Source organism: Strix aluco, chromosome 26 (genome assembly GCF_031877795.1).
Source record: "Strix aluco isolate bStrAlu1 chromosome 26, bStrAlu1.hap1, whole genome shotgun sequence".
Lineage (NCBI taxonomy): Eukaryota > Metazoa > Chordata > Aves > Strigiformes > Strigidae > Strix > Strix aluco.
The window spans coordinates 2,190,224-2,210,610 of NC_133956.1; the positions used below are offsets into that span (position 1 = coordinate 2,190,224).

General features: G+C 46.2%; 1 protein-coding gene across 1 annotated transcript in view; it reads left to right on the forward strand.

The window, feature by feature from the left end:
• CSMD2 (CUB and Sushi multiple domains 2) overlaps positions 1-20,387 on the forward strand; it is a 305,966-nt gene that overhangs the window by 201,512 nt on the left and 84,067 nt on the right. The window contains 9 exon segments of the mRNA XM_074850802.1: positions 73-261; positions 4,412-4,581; positions 6,205-6,361; positions 6,743-6,934; positions 8,276-8,402; positions 14,283-14,485; positions 16,360-16,551; positions 19,032-19,170; positions 19,666-19,853. Coding sequence (XP_074706903.1) covers positions 73-261; positions 4,412-4,581; positions 6,205-6,361; positions 6,743-6,934; positions 8,276-8,402; positions 14,283-14,485; positions 16,360-16,551; positions 19,032-19,170; positions 19,666-19,853 — 1,557 coding nt within the window.

A 20,387-nucleotide genomic window follows, 5' to 3' on the forward strand; every position in this document is an offset into this window, starting at 1 on the left:
TACCCTCCCCAGGGAGAATGGAGTGTGACGTGGCACCCTGCCGTTCCACAAACGTGCGTTTGTCCCCTGTAGAGTATGATTTGGAGCCCTGTGACGAGCCGGAGGTCCCAGCCTACAGCATCAGGAAGGGTTTGCAGTTCGGCGTGGGGGATGTCCTCACCTTTTCCTGCTTCCCCGGCTACCGGCTGGAGGGCGCGTCCCGCATCACCTGTCTGGGGGGGAGACGGCGTGTGTGGAGTTCGCCTCTGCCAAGGTGTGTTGGTAGGTGGTCATGTGCTTTCATTTTGCTTGGTTGGTTGCCCTGTGCTGGATTGTTTCGGTGGGCAGGGATGGGTGGCATGCCCCAGGATGGCATCTTTCAGCTTGGTGGGGATGGGGCCGAGGGAGCTGGAGTGAGATTTTTTCAGTCCCGCAGCTGCGTGCGGGGACGGGAGGGACAGGCAGAAGGGCTGCAGCCCTCTCCTGAGCTGGAGCACAGCCGCTGCCTGGCAGGTTGGGTCTCCCACGTCAGCAGAAGCCCGATGTCTCTGCAGCCCAGCCACAGTGCTGCAGTCGAGCCCTGGTGAATGAATCGCGAGCCGTGGGAGACCCATCATCCCTTTTGGAAGAGTTGCTGTAGAACAGCATGGTTTTAAGGCCATCCTCCCTTTGAATCAGAGTGCTGTAAAGCTTAATAGTCCAGACATACGAAAGCTGTTTCTGGGTGAGTGATCTTAAGCAATGCAAATTCCACGGTAGTATGGATGAGTCTGGGAAAACCTCCTCTGGCTTTTACCCTTCCCTTATCCTCAGAGGTTTCTTGCACCTTACACCTTTCACTTCCTCTCCTCCTAACCATTGCGATTCCTTTTTGCAACGCTTCCAGCCACTATTTATACTAATAAATAAATCGAAGGATAGAGATAGGTTCATCTGCACCACTGAGCTAGTGTCTGGCTGTCGTCCCTGATGCAGATGGGCCACAGACATTCTTGTCTGGCAAGGTCTGCAGAGCACCCCCCTGCCCAGCCCACAGCACCCTCCGAGCATAAAAGAACAAAAGTGGTGATGTGCTACAGCAAGAAAGCAGAAAGTAAGAAGGATTCTTCAGACCCTTTTTTATTTAACGTGGGTTTTTTGTTGTACAGTTTAGTAAGTAGGAAACTAGTCAGTGCTCTGCTGCTGCCTGGCTCACCCAGAGCCATGAGGGCTTCATCTAAATCGGGCAGACCAGATCTCTTACCTGTTTTGGCTCTGGCAAAGCCTGCTAGGTAGGTTTTCCTGCTCTGTGTTTGACCTCTGAGGGCCACTGCAAGGAGAACATCCCAGCAAGAGCCAGTCTGCTTCCTCAGTCTGTTGAGTCGTGTCATGGTGAATGCATTTCCCAGCACTGCTTAATGCTTAGGTCAGAGGGTTGCATCATCCTGCTGTGACAAGCGGCCTCTTCAGGGCATGAATAATAATCAGGTTGCAGAGAAAGCTAATCAGGGGAATAGAAATCAAAAAGAATCATAACAAAGCTTTAAACTTGATCCTCAGACATCATCACTAAGTGGACGCACTGACTGCAGTTTGCCAATTCCCTGCTGCAGCTGGCTTTGAATTAGCATGTTGGTTTTATAATAATGGGTCAGATTCGCTGTCTGGTGATTTGTGCAGAGCTCTGGTGGCAGGGTGACAGCTTTTTCCACAATGTCCCTGCTGCACACTCAGATCTGCGTGCTCGCCCTGGGTATAGATGGATATTGGAGGCTTTACCCATTAAGATCACAGGAGATTTAATTGTTTTTGCCAGACAACCCAAACACTTTGTTCAATCCTTGTTCTAGAGGTGGGTCTGGAGAGAAAGGAGAGTGGTTTGTTCCTTCGGCCAACCCCTCTGCCCAGAGTAGGAATGCTCCCCGCCAACTGCTACTCCAGAGCAGATCCCAAGTGGTGATGTCTCCAGCATCATCCCTGTGCTGAAGCGAATGTCCTGCTCCTTGTACATGGCAGGAGAGCAGGGGAGAGTCGCCTCCAAAGCACCTCCTCTCAGTGTATCTGCTGCTGCTTCCTCACCCACCCCTCAGGCTTTACCGGAGGACTGGCAGAGTCAGTGCAGAAAGCTGCCCATGCACCCTGATGGTTTCCCTCAGCTCCAGCAGCTTGGTGTGCTGTGAAGGGCTTGTGAAGACGAGGCAGAGCTGGCTAATCAGAAAAGCTGTTTTCAGGGCAAGTTGGGAGTGACTCCCCAGCCGTGCATGCAAAACACCAGGACTCAAAGGAGCAGGGAGCCAGTGTTTTACAGCTGGAAATCTTTTAGGGTAAATAGGCCGAGAAGACAACGACTCATGGTTTTGCTCATATGGGAACTAATCGGAGTAACGAAAAATCCTAAACACATGGTGATTGCAAGGCAGTTTTACACGTGTTGGGGGATTGTATATATAGGTAGCAAACAGGCTGCAGTGGTCCTAGCTGAAATCACGCGCTCAGACAAGGCACCGAGTGCTGGCAGCAGGCGTCCTCTGAGCAGGACATCCTTTGGATGCCATTTTGCAAGCTGTGTGTGAGCGGTGAGGACTTGTGCTTTCTCCCTGTGCTAGCAGCAGGTAAGAGCCCATCTTCACATCGTGCACAAGCTCTGGTGGCACTCAGCACTGTCGGAGTAGTACTGCTGCTCACGCTCAGACGTGCTTGAATGTCTGCTCACTGCTTCATGTAGTGAAGACATGCCCATAGCAGTCCTCTTATACTCACTGTGGCATGTCCCTATGAGAGAGAGAGAGATTATGTCCTTAAAAGCTTGGAATTAAAGTACATAAAATACAGAAGTGAGGGATGGTTGATGCTATTTTCTGGAAGCATTAAACTGTGATCTCCTAACATCCAAGATAGGTTGAACTTCCATAGCTGCCATCCTCTTCCTTCACTAAAGAGAATCATTCTGCCAGAGTCGCACAAATCTTCTAACTTTAAATTTGGCTCAAAATCAAACGCTGTTCACACTATGCAGGCTAGAAAAAGAAGCAGATCTGGTGGAGGAGGAGACAAGTCTTACTAGAAGAATGTAATGGAATGGGGACGGACTGCAGGTCATCGTGAATATAACAACAGGGAAATTAATTCCTTCCTTCCTTCCTTCCTTCCTTCCTTCCTTCCTTCCTTCCTTCCTTCCTTCCTTCCTTCCTTCCTTCCTTCCTTCCTTCCTTCCTTCCTTCCTTCCTTCCTTCCTTCCTTCCTTCCTTCCTTCCTTCCTTCCTTCCTTCCTCCCTCCCTCCCTCCCTCCCTCCCTCCCTCCCTCCCTCCCTCCCTCCCTCCCTCCCTTCTAAACTCATGGCTGTTTATAACCTGTCATAGGATGTAGACTCATCTCAGAGAAGGGATAACCAACTGCAGCAGCATTAAGTGCCCCTGCCCTTCCAGTTCCCCGAGCAAGAGGTATACAGGGATTCCCACATCAGCACCTCCTTCTCCATCCCCAGCCCCTTGTCTTTTGAACAAGAAAGGTCAGTTTTGTTGGTGCCACATTAAAACCTGAGCCCGGTGTGGTTCTTTGAGTGGCATTGTGGGAGGAAAGAAAGATATGTAAATGGGAGCTTTTTTCTGAAACTGAGAGGCAAAAGGATCCCTGGTTTTCTGTCCTTTTCTAATGGGAATGGATGTAATTGTTAGCTGCAAAGCTGGGAAGAAAAAAACGCAGGGAGCGAGGGACAAGAGGTCCTTCAAAATCCTTTCAAATGATGAACTGGAGAGCTGAGGGCAGCATTAACAACAATTAAGGTCAAGTTTTGCCCTCATAGCTTTCAGGAAATTATTTTGGGGAACATTTTTAAATTCAGACTTAGATTTATTATTTGTAATTATTTGGAAGTTTCACTAAGCATATCTTTCTGTATAAAGAGCTCTGGCACTTGCCACACATGGTACCAGCCATCAGTGGTGTGCTGTGGTGACTGTTGAATGAATATCATGATTTTTTAAATACTATATGGGTATAGGATGAGCTTTGTATAAATATGGAAAAGACTTTAAATATTCCAGTCTAACAATATTTTTTTGTTTTCCTTCTGGTTCATGAATCAGGAAGGAACATAAACACAGGCACTGTTTTGAGCAAGTGGTGGCTTTCCAGGGAATTAGAATGTTTTTCTGAATTGGGTCCCAAGATCTCATTTGAGCGCACCAGCTTTCTGTGACTCAGTTTCCCTGTCTGTGTAAGGAGAGGCTATTAACCTCTCTCGTAAGGCACCTGAGGTTTAATGATGATGGAAGTGCTGTTAAGTACCATTTTGTTTACTGACTGCACTTGGCAGCAGAATCCAGGGATGTGTTAGCAGATGGGTACAGGAAGGAGTGAGCATCTGTGGCTGTTTGGAGGAATCACCTGCATGTGTTGAATGGTCAGAACATACATGTGGTTATTAAAATGTGGTTTTGTGTCTTTATATAGCTGAATGTGGTTCATCAGTAACTGGAACCCAAGGTGTTCTGCTGTCCCCCAACTATCCAATAAACTATAACAACAACCATGAGTGCATCTACTCCATCCAGACCCAGCCAGGAAAGGGGATCCAGCTGAAAGCCAGGACTTTTGAACTGGAGGCAGGAGATGTCCTCAAGGTAATTCTTCTGTCTCTAGCGATGAAGCACTACCGTGCTGCTAACGAGAGCGAGGTCTGAAAGGGAAGGGATGTGGTAAAATTTTAATGGGGTTAGCTGAGACTAACCTCTGGAAAATGCCACCCAGACAGTGCTGCCAGTGCAGTGGTAACCTCTGGAAGAGACTGATACTGGGACTACTGGTGACCAGGAGTCACTGTGGTGTCGTTAAGCGATTGGCATGGCAGTTTTGAAGACAGCAGCAGAACTCCCATGGACCAGGCTGACCTTCAGGCAGGGCAGCTGGGCTAGAATATTGTCTGTGTGTATCCCTCTGAGGTTAGAGCAAGGCACAAGATGTGGTACATCTGTGAAGTGATATCTTCTAGCCCAGGGACAGTCTGATCAGCGTGTGTCACTGCTGCGCCTTAGTTTGCTGTGCTTGAAAACATACTGTGTAATTTTAGGGATTCGGCACCTCTGAACTTCACCAGCGGTCGCTGGCAGCAGCACGAAGGTGGTGGTGAATGTCCTTTGCACTCCAGCCTAGCTGGGTATTTGAGGTGTCAGTCTGCAGATGGATGTGTAAACAAATTCTGTATCCGTTAAAAATGTAGGTGTCTGCCGAATGGCTGCACCTTCCGCTGTGAAGTCCTCCTTGAGATTTAGAGATCTCCTGGAATGTCGGGGTTCCTCCTTTGTAACTAAACTTCAGTTCTTACCTGCATAGTTGTACAGGGGAAACTGTTAACACAGGAGGAAGTGTGGGGTTCTGAGCATTATTCTTATGTTTTTAAGAATCAAGGCTGATTTGTCCCAAAAAAGGGGTTTATTTAAATGCAGAACTCCAGACTAAAGCTCTTCAACATTCCCATACTTGGGCTTAGATTAATCTGCATTTACAAGTTTCAGGACTCTGTGTAGAAGGAGACAAATCCAGGCTGAGTTTCTATTAACCACAAAGAAATGGTTTTGTAGGAGGCATTAATATTACAAGATGTGTGCTGCTGTGCTAAGCCATCTTCGCTGAGAACGCCTCTGTCCTTATTTAAGTGCCATACTTCTGCACTGCAAGATAGGTGTAATCCACATATTTTCAGCTCACAAATGGCTGGAAAGAGATTTCCAGCTAATGCAAAGAATATACTCATTGTGAAAGAAATGATGTTCTCTCAACAGGTTTGTCATCAACTTCTCATCTGCTCCTGAGGAAAGTTACTATCAATCTCCACTAGCGAGAAGTTGCTCTTTATCTTCATAGAAAATCTTGCTATCTAAAGGAAAGAAAAAAAATAATTTGTGTTTTTCTTAAGTAATAGCGAGGTCAAGGCTCATCTGGGAGTCACTGTAGGGAGAAAATATTTGCAATAGCTGTGCTGCACCTTTGGAAAGAGAGCTTAGTTCAGAAAACAGAGCCCTGAGTGCAGTGAAAGCTCAGGTGTGAGGAGGAGGAGGATGCGGATCCTCCGGCGTGTGAATCCTGCTCCTCGGATGAGCAGCGTCGTGAAGTCTCAAGTCAGACTCTTAGTTGGGATAATTTCACTGGCTTCAAAGGATCTGTCCCCATTTGCACTCATGGATGAGTTGGTCCCTGAAGTAACAAGTAAAACATGTTTTCCAGTATGTGTTTCTGGTTCCTCCCAGGTCTACGATGGCAGCAACAGCTCTGCTCGCCTGCTGGGCTCCTTCAGCCGCTCTGAGATGCTCGGCACCAGCATAAACAGCACCTCCAGCAGCATGTGGCTTGAGTTCATCACCAACAGCGAGAACACCAGTAAAGGTTTTGAGCTGCAGTTTTCTAGTAAGTCTTAGGCCCATCTGCTTGTGAGGTGGGAATTTGAGGTGTAATGGTGCGTTTCTGTTTACAGTTGCATGACCAGAGGAAACCGTCCTTTCCAGAAAGATCTTATAGTCTCAAGTGGAATTGGAGTGGGGGAGATGACTATGCCAGCAAACCTTTTCTGTTGTGAATGAGGCGGTGATGACATAGAAACTTTGGATAGAAGCTGAAATAACAGATTTTTGGGATCTTGTTCAAATATTAATTTAAAAAATATTAATTTTCAATATGGTGTTCTCTTCAGCAAATGATTTTAAGAAGAAAATACTAATATGACCTTGTGTGAATATCTCCTGGCTGTTAAATATCTGATGAAAACAGATGCGGTTCCTCCCGCTCCAGGTTTTGAACTCATTAAATGTGAGGACCCTGGCATCCCACAGTTTGGCTACAAGGTCCACGACGAGGGACACTTTGCGGGCAGCTCTGTGTCCTTCAGCTGTGACCCTGGCTACACCCTGCGAGGCAGCAGGGTGCTGGTCTGCCTGACAGGGGAGCGGAGAGCTTGGGATCAACCCCTGCCAACCTGCGTAGGTGAGACAACTCTTGCTTTTAAAACGTCCCCTAACGAGTCCTTTGTGGGCACTGCACTGAACGCCCTTTCCTCCTCCTGTGCTCATACGTATGATGTTAACTCTGATACTGATTGCACCCATTACGTTAATAAAGACCATGCTAAGGGTGCTGTGTAAGGCATCTTCAGACTGAGCGCACTGATCTCTTCAGAACTGCCACAAGCAGTCTTTATGTGAAACACTGTGCTCCAAGCACAGATGCGACAAGGTTTCTGGCTTCCCTGCAAGCAGACTACTGCTTTTCCAGTCCTTGTCCTTTCACTTGAACGTGTGAAACAAGAGTGGCACTTTCTGATAATGGCAGACGTGAATGTGTGTCCAGACATTTGACAGTACAAAGTCATGTTTATTTGAGAGCTACATGACATCTGATTCCAGATCCTCAGATGTTTTAATTCCCTCAGTCTTTTCTTAGCTAAGTCCTGAGTTCCCTTTTACCTGTAGCTCTCCAGAAGGGTATCTTCTTGCTTGGAAAATTCTTGATACCAAGTTTTGTGTATCTAAGTGAAGTGCTGTTGGTCTATTGCTTGACAACTTCATGATTAGCTACTGTTTCCAGGACATGGCAAAGTTCTTACAGACTTAGTCCTCTGCCTAGAAGGCTGCTTTCATGGTTGTAAGTGATGTGCTCAGACATTGGCACTCTGTATTCTCCCCTGAGTTAGGACCATTCTCCATGAGGTAAATCTCTGCTGAATTTTAGCCTTGATTATTGAGGTGAGAAGACAAATTTCTGTGATTTATGCATCATCTTAACATTTAACCTATTCGCTATACATACATATGAATGGTTGTGTCTGTGTGAGCACGTGGAAAATTACAGAATTTTAATGGATACATTATGAAAATGTATTCCAAATCCTCACATTCTTTTGAGGTTCATTTAGCAGATACATAAGTATGTTGACTTCTTCATTTCATCACACTGATGAATCGTTAAGACTTTTGCAGATACAGGCAGAAGAATTGAGCTCTTCCATCCCACATGTGTGATTCAGGTAAAGCAGGATGCTGGCAGGCTCTGCCTTTATTCACTACAAAGTCAAAAGGGTGGAGGGAAGCTTTGACAGCATGTCAGGTGTTAGGAATAACTCTGCACAGAAGTGCCGAGTTATTCTGGTAACTCAGTCTTTTAGCTGAATTAAATGACTCTCTTTATCTTTGTTTTGTAGGCTTTGAGAAGCTCTTTAAATGGCAAGAAATACTCCCTGTTGTATTCGTAGGCTGAGATTTGCATTGTTGCCAAGTAAGAACCGTAATATGTCATGAATCTTCTCACTAACCCATATGTTTCTTTCAGCTGAGTGTGGGGGTACTATCAAAGGAGAGTCGTCAGGACGGATCCTGTCTCCTGGCTACCCAACACCCTACGATCATAATCTGAATTGTATTTGGACCATAGAGGCAGAAGCTGGTTGCACGATAGGGTGAGTTGGGACAGGTTATTGTAGCTCATTTTTCTTTCTGTGTACTGCTTATTGTTCCAGAAGTAGATCAGTAATTATGTAAGACAAGTAGAGAGTCACTTGGAGAGTCCCAAATGAAGAAACAAAAGCTGGTTTTGTCTCCTTGCCAGGTTGGACAGAAGCAGCATCACTTCTCCTTTCTCTTTAAGTTTTTCAGCCCATATGGTCTGTGCCAGTAACAGCTAATTTGCCATGGGTGGTGAAGCCAAATTATTTGCTATTGCTGCCTGTGGTGTTACTGTATTAAAATAACACCCCAGAACTTTTACGGGCATGTACAATGTAAGTGCTTTTCACCCCTTAATGGGATGTGTTCAGAAACAAACCTTTTCCACCAGATTAGTGTTGAATTTCCCAGCAGTGTTTAACGTGTGTCCAAGTGACATAATCCTAAACGAGGACGTATATATAAAATTGCTTGCAAGATCGCATCCCAGGAAAGGATAAATGGAAGGCAATTATGGGTTTGGTTCATCTCCCATTCCTGCCGCCAGAGTAAATGAACACTGAAAGGGATGAGCTCTGTCATGTTACATTTGTGAGAATGAATGGTCAGGTGTGACAGTCCCCAGATGTGAGTGGACAGCTGGAGAACTGAGTCCACAGCACTTAGCCTTCATCTTCTAATTGCATTGTTTTATTGTTTTAATAATAAATAGAACACATACGATGTAATTATCCTCCCGAAGGAAAAGACTCAAGATGGTTTCTAAACATCTGGTCTGTACAGAGACCCAAGACTGTTCTCTCCTCCTGTTCCTCTGACTTCTCTTATTGTTCTGTTGCCACTTTCCTGTTGGAAAATGGCACTTTGAAATGTCATTTGTTTATAAGTTATGTGAATTTGGCAGTTAGGTAAGCATGGTGTTGAGAACATTTGGCTCATAAAGTTAGTGCAGTCACCAGCAGAATCCAGGCAGTTTCCTGCTCTGTGATACTTCATCTGTGATCCCTGCTGCTTAACCACTGTTCCCACGCTGAAGTTTGCCCAAGCCCTAGCAAGCCGTGTCAGTGCTGCTCCGTGTGTACCTACATATTTCAGTCCAGCTGAAGCCAGCTTTGTCAGAAAACTGAAGTATGTTGGCAAGTAAAGCTTTTACTAAGTGATGGGACTTGAGGGGGAGAAAGGTAGATTATGTCTGTTCAACAACGATCCTCTTCTCCCACCATCTCCCATCATAATTTCTAGTGCTTGTTAGCTGCTGTGTCAGCCCCGTTTCTACGCTGACCCGAGACCTGTTGCTGTTCCAGTCCTGTTGTCCTTCATTGTCGATGCCCTTTTATCTTCAATGTGGCTTCCTTGCTGCATCAGCACTTATCATCTCTTCAGCTGAGACTGTTAATCACGTTGAGCTCTATGGTGCTTTTAGTTGATGGATTTATGCTGGAGATAGATTTGGTCCAGTATGTTCATTTTTATTTAATGCAGAAATTCCCTCCATCGGCTCTGCTCTCCAGTCTGGTTCAGTAACGGATGGTTTCTGGTGTGAACACAGGAGAAGGAGCAGAGCCAGTGCAGCTTAGTTCCTGCACAGGCAACTTCCAGTTGAAGTCTCCTCTCTTTCTCATTCTCCAGTAAAAGATTCTGAATAATCCGAAGATTTTTATAGGACAAAGTAGCCATGAGAGCCCCCCTTCTTCCCACCCCCCACCCCCCCCAAAAGTGTAAGAGACTCTCCCCTGTGCAGAGACTGCTTCAGCAAGTGAACTTCACTCACACGTGTGATCCCTGTCTGCTCTGTAAGTGTACTCAAACGAGCAGAGCTGGAGGCCTGCGTGTGCAGGATGAGCCAGAGACTCGGAAGGGGCCAAGCCCGAAATGAAATGATGCCAGGTAATGTACATTGTGACCCTTCCTTTCATCAGAGATGAAAGCTCCCTTCTTCTGTTCCTTTATTTGGCTCCTCAAACAGAACAGATGATCTCTGGGTAGTTGAGAGCACATTTTCAGCAACTTCATTTTTATGATAATCCATTGGAAAAATAATCCCTTCACGCATGATACAATTGTATAAAGCTCTCATTTATAACTTACATTAAAATTAATCACCAAAGCTTTTTGAATAAAGCTGTATCTGCACAGAACGAGGGGAAGGAGAGGAAGGCGAGAAAGATAGAAAAATTAGCCTGTACATCATTGCCATGAAAGTTGAAGGGTTGTGCTTTGAGAAAGGATTAATTTTGTGCATGTGCAAACACACACATGCACACGCACATAAAATTACAACTAAAATGACTTGGCTTATCTGTGAGACTCTGGGGAGAGAAAGAAGTGGGAGAATGTACTGGAAAATGAATGAAACTTGTCTTTGAGTACTGCCTGCACAGCTGAGAGCAGAGAGTACACGGACGTGGCAGTGGCGTTTTATTGTAGAGCAGTGATCTCAGTGTCATCAGAGAGTTTAATGATATTGCTAATCCTAGTTTAATGGATGGTGCTGTATTGACAGGTTCCATTTTTCAGTCTCATCTAGAAATATGAGTGAGAATATTGGAATGTTCCAGTTTGCTTTGTGGCAGATTTCTGGGGACGTAACATTTAACAGCTTTTAGGTTCAGGAACCTTCTCCAGGCTAGAGGGAGACAGCGGGCAGCCCTGCAAACTGCTGTTAGTGTGAGAGAAAGTCTGAAACTGTGGCTTTGGTGCAAGCTATGTGGGCATTGCCAGTGTGTCAAGCTGCACTGAGCTGCTGAAGCTGGCTCCGGTGGGAGCTCAGCCTCCTGCACGGCACAGCCGAGTCAGATGGGAAATGGCAACAGAAAGAGCCCCAGGCTGGTCGCTCAGGTTGTGGGGGTGCTGCTTTCTGAAGAGCTGGGGCTAAACAGCTCGCCAAAGATCCTGCAGATTATCAGTGCAGGACTGATCTCTCCTCCTCTCTGCTCCTTGCTAAGCTGGGAGAACTTTCCCTCTGTCACATATATATAGCCACAATCCTAATTTGCTTTTTGCTGCATTTTGCTGCACATAATTGGGATTGTCAGAGTGCAAGAACAAAACTCTCTTCCTCTCTGTTGTCTGCTAAACCAGTGTCTCTGTCTTGTGTTAAATGAAGCCCTGCTGGGAATAGAATCAGACTGATGGAAAAACCGTGCTGTTTGGTTACAGATGTGCCTGTTGGATAGATTGATTTGCTTCAGAGCACACCAGTTTTCTTAATAAAATCAGCTATCCCAACAGACTCCTGAACCAACTGGCGCTGGGACAACCCTGGGCCTCGCCACTGTGTCATCTGGTTATCATGCTAAGGCTTTCTCCTTGTGGTGAAGCCTTGCCTGCAAGTCGTTTCTTAAAAATAAGGGAGGGGAGTGAGTTGCTGTAGGCAGCCGTGGCCCCACGGGGAGCTGGTGCTGAGCTCTGCCAGGCCGCGGCAGTTCCAGGGTGTCCCCCTCTCCCAGGTCAGTCTCTGCCAGCGTTTCCCCGTGTCCGAGGTCTTCAGCAATGGGTTTTCTCTGGGGGTTTTGGCTACTAGAACCAGTTAGCCTGAGAGCACACGTAACGAGGCCAGCACACCTGTGGAGAACAGCTCTGCTGTGATCCATTCTTACGTTCCTCAAGTCTAGCTTTTCTCTCTTTGCTCAAGGTCCCTGCTATGTAGATTTGTGATTCAGCTCTTTTGGTTTCTGTCGGATTCTGTGGACATCATTTTGTTGCTGAGTACATTGCAGTGGGTTGGGGTTTTTTTTTTCCCCTTTTATGGTTCTACCTGACGTATTTATGTTTGCCCCGGATAAATGGGAAAGCAGCCAAGTGAGTGCTTCCTTGTTTTCCTCCGTGGGCTGTCAGGGTTTTAAGCACAGTACCTGATTGTTTTATTTTTTGCAGATTCTTCTCAGTACAGTTTATAGATTTCTGTCCCCATTTCGAACTGGCGTGCCTCGAGTTACCCTGCGTTAGCCCGATTTCATTGTGTCAGATGGTATTTCCCCCAGTGATAATGTGGCAGTGAAAAACAGGGGCAATTAAATGCCTGCTCTTCAGTTGGCATTTTAAGTGCAGGAGTGAAAGGGACTGAACCCTGATGTATCGCAGCCTTCTGTTGATAACTCCCTTGGGTGTAACAATAGTAATGACAGTATTTTATGCTTAGATGGTACTTCTGATCTTGGAAGATCCCAAAACTCTTTGAAAAGCCTGGATTTATCTGCTCTGCATCCTTCCACAGCAGCAGTGGGTTTGGTGGGGAGAAGTGCAGTCTGATATCCACCCCCCCCAGGTTGGGAAGAGGAACATCCCACTGGGGGTTGATGCTAGCACCAAGTTTGTCCTGTCCCAGAGTCCTGGGCACAGGGGGAACTTCTGGCCTTTTCCCATCCCCTTAGGTCCATCGCTGGTGCGGGCTCTGGAGTGAATTTCCTCGCTGTGATGATGCCTGCCCGCACCTTGGGCTTTCCCTGGGGAATTTTCTGTGGAAGTGCCAGATGGGCCTAGCCCTGGTTTAGTTTAAAAGCAGAAGAGAGGAGCTCCAGGGAGTACTGCTGCAGACAGTTCAGGACTAAGGAGTGTTTGCTACATGCACTGAAGGCTTTGCAGCCCTCTCTCCTGGGCAGACAAAACTATAAAATACGCAGAGTAAGGAAATGAAATCTGCATTTGGAGCACCGTAATAAATACCTCCTTGAGAGCACAGTGTAACCTCATTGCCAGCCGCCAGCTTCTTAATTTGTGTTTTCTCTCCCTTCCTGGTGTGGATTTTGGAGGGCTGGATCATGCTGCCTCACTTTTTCTGTATTTCTCACTGAAGTTACTCTGTTACCTGATCTAGATGTAGTTTTGCAATATCCGCAGCTTTGTAAAACATGTCAAAATCCTTTCCTGTATCAGCCACTTCTCTCAGAGGTGCAGCACCCACCTGTTTGCCATCCTCCCGCACACCTTTTTCTGTCTCTTTTTATTAATCTCCAGGCAGTTAACACCCTGGTAAGGGTTGTTTGGTTTTTTTTTTTTCCAGCATGATGCTGTTCTAATTAACATTGGGTTTTGGTTGTTTCCTTTCCTTTTTTTTCCCCCCAATACACAAGATTAGCTTGGTGCCAGAAGCAAGTTCTTTGATCTGAGTGCAGGTAACAAAAATCAATGCATTTATCAGTAGATGCTGGCTCTTGACAATAAACTGTTCCTTGCAGGACACCAAAAAAAGCAAAAGGACGGCCAAGGTTGTTCCTGTGTGCAGCATAGGGACAATGTGTGAATTGGATGAATATATGTAAGTTGTCTGAAGGGACCCCAGCACATTTTCTGCTAATTCTCTTTTTAGAGTAGGTTTTTTCAATACTCCTGTGTTTATCTGTTATAGAGTGAAACTACGGACAAACCCTCATCTTCTTCACCGCCTCTTGTACCTCCCTGCTGCGGATTTCTTATATGTCCTTGACTGAGCCTTTTGTCTGTGTGACAGCTACTCATTGCAACCTCTGAGCAGCTGCAGTGTAAAACCAGCTGTGGTGTTCTGGCTGGGAAGGTTTCCACTGTCTGCGATGGGCCTTTGCACCTCTACTTTGTTCCTGAAGACTTTTAGGAGATTAGTAATTTTGTTTGCTCAGAAGAGAACACCAGAAAGGACTCAACTTTTCAGAAAACATTAGTGTCCATCTGTTGTTTTTTGTTTATGGATGTGTTTTAATAGGGAGGCATGTGTGTAAGAGATCCTGGGTTGTATAGACAGATGAAGTTTGGTAGAGGGCTTGAGTACTTTGTGCGAGCTGAGTTGCAGGTAACAGGAGAGAACACTTTCCTTGTGGACCAAGCTACCTTAGTTCGGTACCAATCACATTTCTAATCCTTTCAGGAAAAAAGGCAGAGCTCAGTTTGTGGTCTGACTTCCAGTTCATTTTGCCACACAGGCTCCATTTCATCGTTTTCCACACCGAGGAGTTCCACGATGTGCTGAGGATTTGGGACGGTCCGGTGGAGAACGGCATCCTCCTAAAGGAGATGAGCGGGTCCGGCTTGCCCGGCGATGTCCACAGTACCTTCAACTCTGTCATCCTTCAGTTCAACACTGATTTCTTCACAAGCAAGCAGGGCTTCGCGGTTCAGTTTTCAGGTGGGCTTTACGTTGCTTCCGTGGTGTTGTCCAAACCTAACTTTGGTGAGGAGCGATTGCAGGTCTCTCTACAAAGGACTGATGGTGAGCAAAGGCCGTTCAGAGCGCGACAGTAGGAGCTGTGCAGTCTTCCAGCCATTTGTGCTCTGTTGCATTTGGGTGCAGTCTCTGCAAATAGAGACAAAAAACTCTTGTATTTTGTCCTTGCAACACAGGTGAGTTCTGTGCTCCCCTCTGCTACAAGTCACCTTCACAGTGGTGAACTTGGCAGCAAGATGTAGAGCAGTACATTGTGGAATACACAAGAAGGAATTACACATATCTTCCACCACGTTCCCACAGGTCCCTTAGAGACACGAGTATGCAGGCAACTTCCCCCAGGCGTTCTGAGAGCAGTTGGTCAGTGGTCTCTGAAAACTGAGTCTATTTAAAATCCCTCAAATTGGATCCCCTGAGATGCAGATCACAAAAAGCTCTATCAGCTGCAGGGATGTCATTGCTCGCAGCAGCGCTACGTGTAATGCAACTGCAATCTGTCATTGCCTAAGTCCTGGCTGCTGTTACCTAAGGCTCGGCCTTGTAAACACATTAATTTAAATTGTATTAGGGTAATATATTTCAGCATTCACACAGAGGTTTCCAGGATGCAGGCCTTCGCTGACGTGCCCAGCAACCAACCAGCAGATGCCTGTTTTGGAGATGGCAGTAAGCAGGGAGGCTGTTGGGTGGAGGGTGATAAGACCTTCCTGGGCCTTGGACACACCTAAAGCATCAGAGCTCATCCTGTCCCTCCCGAGCTTTTGCCCATAGCTTTCTCTTCAGGGTGCCTTGCATGGCCAGGAGAGCAGGCCAGCTCTTTGGGAAGAGTTTGTGCTGGGTACCAGACCTTCTGGGATGACCGAGACAGCTCTGTCATCCTCTTCCTTTGCCAGGCTTGTGCCTGAGCCTGTGTGGAAGGACCAGGCTGGGCTGCTAACCTGCTTATCTTCAGTTGCACAGAAAGAGAGAGAGGGATTTCCTCTGGCTCTTTTAAGAGGAGCTTTCTCTAAACTGCCTAGGTGTAATAGACTCTCATCAACTTAGCGGGAAATAAGTTCTGCTCCAGTGCCTGATACAGAGCTGGTCTTTATTGAATGCTCCTGCTCAAAGCCTTTGTTCACAAGGTGTGACTAAGTAGTCAGACCTAAGCTCAGAAGTATACAGTTTTGAATCTTGTGAACTTTAATGATCTATATAAGCTTGCAAAACTTGTATTACTCCAGGACTTTCCATGCTGTTAAGTAGTTGTAGTGTTGACAGACCTTGAGCTCAGTCAGCAGCGAAGCTGTGCTGCCTGGCCCCAGCCGAGAAGCTGCTGAGAGGGTCATCTCATACCTCAAAGGGACACAGCGGCGAGACTGGGAGGGAAATGCGTGCATTTCGAAAAGGTCAGGCTTGATGCTTCACAGGGCTAAAGGCTAAATTGCTCTGCCACTCAGGGGAAGTGAAAAAGTGCTAGTGGATTATTTTATTTTGCAGCATGTGTCTGACACAGAATTCTATAAAAATGCCATGTAAGATCAGTGGATGTCTGGACTTATTAAGTAAACATGCATGTGCACAATTATACATCAAACTTGCACTCTGTGTAGTGCACTTGAACTTGCCGTTCCCGAGAGCCTTTACCAGCTGGAGTGGCAGATGCTCAGTGCAAAGGAAAAGCCATTTTTTGTGCGTGTGGCAACTTTAAGGGATACTGAAGGAGGAGAGATGGAGAGTGAAGTCATTGCTTGGATATTTGTTTAAGGACAGAGTCTAAGTACAGCCAATGCTGTAAGCCTGTATTAAATATAAATATACATATATAAAAGTATATATTTTCTAATACTCTTCAGTTTCCACTGCCACTTCCTGCAATGACCCAGGAATTCCCCAGAACGGGAGCCGGAGTGGTGACAGCAAAGAGGCAGGTGACTCCATCATCTTCCAGTGTAATCCAGGATACGCTCTGCAAGGGGAGGCCAAAATCACCTGTGTGCAGATTGAGAACAGATTTTTCTGGCAACCAGACCCTCCGTCCTGCACAGGTATGAACACGCATCCATCCTCCCATTGCACTGGCTTCCCTGCCCTGTTTCATTGCAAGCCTTCTGTGTCTGAAGGGGATGAGTCCCACCTGGCCTGAAGAGGTTTATGAAGAGGTCTGTATGTCTCAAGTAGCTGGCTCGTAGAACCACTTCTTAGGTTTATCCCCAGAGTGGCTGGGACAATGAGAATCTAGTCCATTCTGGAAGCTCATAGGACATACTGCAATGTAAGTGATGATATTTAACCTGACAAGTCAAAATTAAAGGTTTCTTTAAAACTCAGGTTGGTGGAGAGGATTGGGGTCATGGGTGAATAATTTCTGCATGAGAAGACAGCAAGTTCTGTCAGGAGAAAGAACTGTTTGACATTTCTTTGAGCTCATAAAGCAATAAAAGCAGCTCATAAAAGTGACTCTCTTTAATATGTCCAGAACACATAAAAAAAGTCATGCTAAGCACATAAGAGCAATAAACATCAAATTTGCCGGCCAATTAAATGCTAGCCACAAATTACTTACCTGTAACCTTCATTCCTGTTGATGCACTGTTATCCTAAGCAAGAAAAATCTATTAATTCCGTTTCTAACATCTGATTTAATGCTAGCTAGGAAACTTCTACTGCATGCACAGGATTTATGCTCCCTGCAGGATGACTTGGTTTCTGAATGACTGTCTTGATGATCTAGTGTGGCACCCTTTCAGCCTGATAGAGACAGTCCTTTTAGTCTTCCCGGAGCTATAACTAAATCATATTGTTGCATGTCATGCCCGTTTCGTCATTCTCCTGTTGAGTTTTCTTTCACAGCAGAAGTTGGGCCCTCAGTCGTTTTCAGAGAAATGGGGCCAGTGACTTAATCTTGGTGTGAGATGAATTCCCATGGGTCGTCTCCAGTTTGACTTGGAGATACTGTGTTGGGTCCTTTTTGAACAGAAGTCTGACAATCTTGTTTTAAAAGTCATAAGCTCTGTGAAAAAGCTGGAAGCAATGTCTTGATCCTTCTCTCTGTTCAGTGAGAAAGGATTTAGAGGAATAATCAGTAGCCAAATACCAGTTTTATAGTAGCTGTGTAACAGGCTGCCTAGTTAGAGCTGAATTAGAAAATGGTGTTTAATTTAGGGCTTGGGTTTTATGTTTGTATTTAGCATTTCAAATATGTTTTCACATCTTTATTGTACAACTTCTGCAGTCCCTAAACAATGTGGGCTGAACTGGAACCTCAGCTGAAACAGCCCCCAGAGGTTTTGGGGTATTTGAAGTCTCTATCCTGACCCAACTCGAAACAGCTGTGGCTTGGACCAGTTTCTAGTTTAAATCCTTTGGAGACTGTGGGTGGGATTTTCAAAGAAATCAGAGGGTGTTGAACAGTCATCTCCCTTAGGCTTTTCAAAAATGAGTCCATATACTTTAGTTTCTTCTGAATTTCCCCCGACTTTACAGTCTGGAAGAGGAACACACCCTAAAGGTTATGATTAAGGTAAATGGACGCAGAATAGATGCTTGTGGTTCTTCCAAGTTATTTGTGCATGACCTTCAGCTAAACTCTTCCCTGTCTGTGCTGTGATTTCCTTGTCTATTCGAGAGGGATAACAGTTCTCGGTGCCTGCAGGCAAAAGAAGTTGCTTTTGGGCCTTGGAGAAGGGCCTCTAGTTTAATCTCTACTGTGATCTTTATAGAACAACCCTGCTACATTTTACCTGATGTGTGGAGATTCCTGTGTATTTGCAGGGGTTTATAAAAGCCCACAAGATAAACACACATGCTCTCTCCTTCATGGAGGATCCTTCCAAGATTTGTTCCGTTATTACCGTCCCGTGCGAGTTCATTTCCCTCTCGGCGTCCGCGTTGCTGTGGGCTGGTTGGGGTCAGACACCCGCCTGAACACAGGCTGTGCTCCCCTCTCGCCCTGTCCCAAATGATCTGAGCAACGGGGGGAAATCTTAGAGCATCGACCTTGATGAATAGACTGCAGAAAGGCTGACAGTAATAAATCAATCATGAGTATTTACCGCAGTGGAAATACATGCAAGCACTTTCAGCCTTAAAAAAGTAATAATTGATTTTTCAATCAGCTTGGCATTTAATGTGTTGGTAACTGCAATGAACACAAACAAGCCTTTAGTCCCAGGGAACGTGTTTTCACTCGTTTAGCAACTGTCCAGACTTTGACCAGGAGTTGCCTAAATAAATGCAACAGAAGAGCATAAAGCATCTCTCGCTCCTTCTGGTTGCTCACTCAATACATCTTATGAAGGTTGTACTCGCGTCCGTAGCTCTGTGTGTGTGCGTACCCGCTCTGCAATAACACCTCTGTGAGGGCTGGTACAAGCTCTGGTAATATCTTAATATTGGACAGCCTTGAAAACTGCCCTCTCTGTCCCCTTATCTATCCCTATCCCTCTTCCTCCCTTCCTGCCTCTCATCTACTGTTTTTTGAGTTTCTCTAAGACAAAGCCTCAGCCCTTTGCTTGGTTGCCTTCAGCTCCCTGTGGAGGAATCTTGACAGGACCAGCAGGAGTGATCTTGTCGCCGCAGTACCCGGAGCCCTACCCACCGGGGAAGGAGTGTGACTGGAAGCTGACTGTCTCTCCTGACTATGTCATTGCCCTGGTGTTCAATACGTACGTACCCGAGAGCTGTTTGGTTCCTGGGCAGGGAGGGGATACCAGTGGCGAGGCACTGCCTGGGGGAACCGGGTCTGCACGTGGGTCCCTTCCTCTCTGGACCAAACCAAACCTGGCGGGACTGTCCCGTAGTCCCGGGTAATCTGGTCTCAGACCCCCCTTAATTTGGGGAAGATACACATGTTTCAGCTGCAGCTCCTCTTTGATATACACATGTTTTTTCAGAACAGAACCATGTATCTGGTGCAGCATAGGAGACCCCTGTAGCAACGCTGGCTTATGCTTCTCTGCTCTTGACTGCCTCACAAGTCCTCGATTCCCTGCGTGTGGAATGGAGACAGAAATGTCCTGTACTTAGCTGAGGAGCTGTTTTGGGGCAGAAGCAGTCTCTCAGCAGTGTGCTTGCACAGCCCATCGAGAGCCCAGTCTGTTGCTCTCCAAGGGCTGCTGGAGCACACTCATACTTGAAGCACTCTTCCTTTGGTTTTGCAGCTTCAGTTTGGAGCCTGGCTATGATTTTCTTCATATCTACGATGGACCCGATTCGCTCAGCCCCCTGATCGGAAGCTTTTACGGTTCCCAGCTGCCCGAGAGGATAGAGAGCAGCAGTAACAGCCTCTTCCTCGCTTTCCGCAGCGACGCGTCAGTCAGTAACACTGGATTTGTCATTGACTACACAGGTAAGAGCTGGCCGGGGTGTGCCTGGCCCAGCTGACGCAGCAAATACACGGGATTTTACCTGTGCTTATTCTCGGGTTAAACCACCTGGCTGAACCAGCTGGGAGAAGCTCTAGACACAGTGGAAACCTCTCTCCAGGCAGTGATCCTGGTGTCTGTTTTGCTACCGCCAAAGCTGATCAAGAGGCTTGAGAGGGGAAATGGGGAGATGAAGGGAGGGGATCCTGCAGGCTGGCAGAAGAGCGAGGGTACATAAGGTAGATAAGAGCAGAATAAAAGGAATGTTGCATGTCTGAGGGTCAGTCACATGTGGCTGCTTCTGTGTGGGGCTTTCATTAACAAAAAAGAAAGTTTTTTACATTTTTTTTTCTTTAAAGAAAATCAAGGGAGATTCCCAGAGAATATACATTTCTGTACAGGCTTCTGTATCATCTTTCTTGCTCCACACTGAATTTAAATAGTTCTGTCTTCTCCTCAGTGAGCAGAACGTGCCACTTCATTGCAGATTTGAGCTTTCAGAGTGCTAGAGTGTGCTG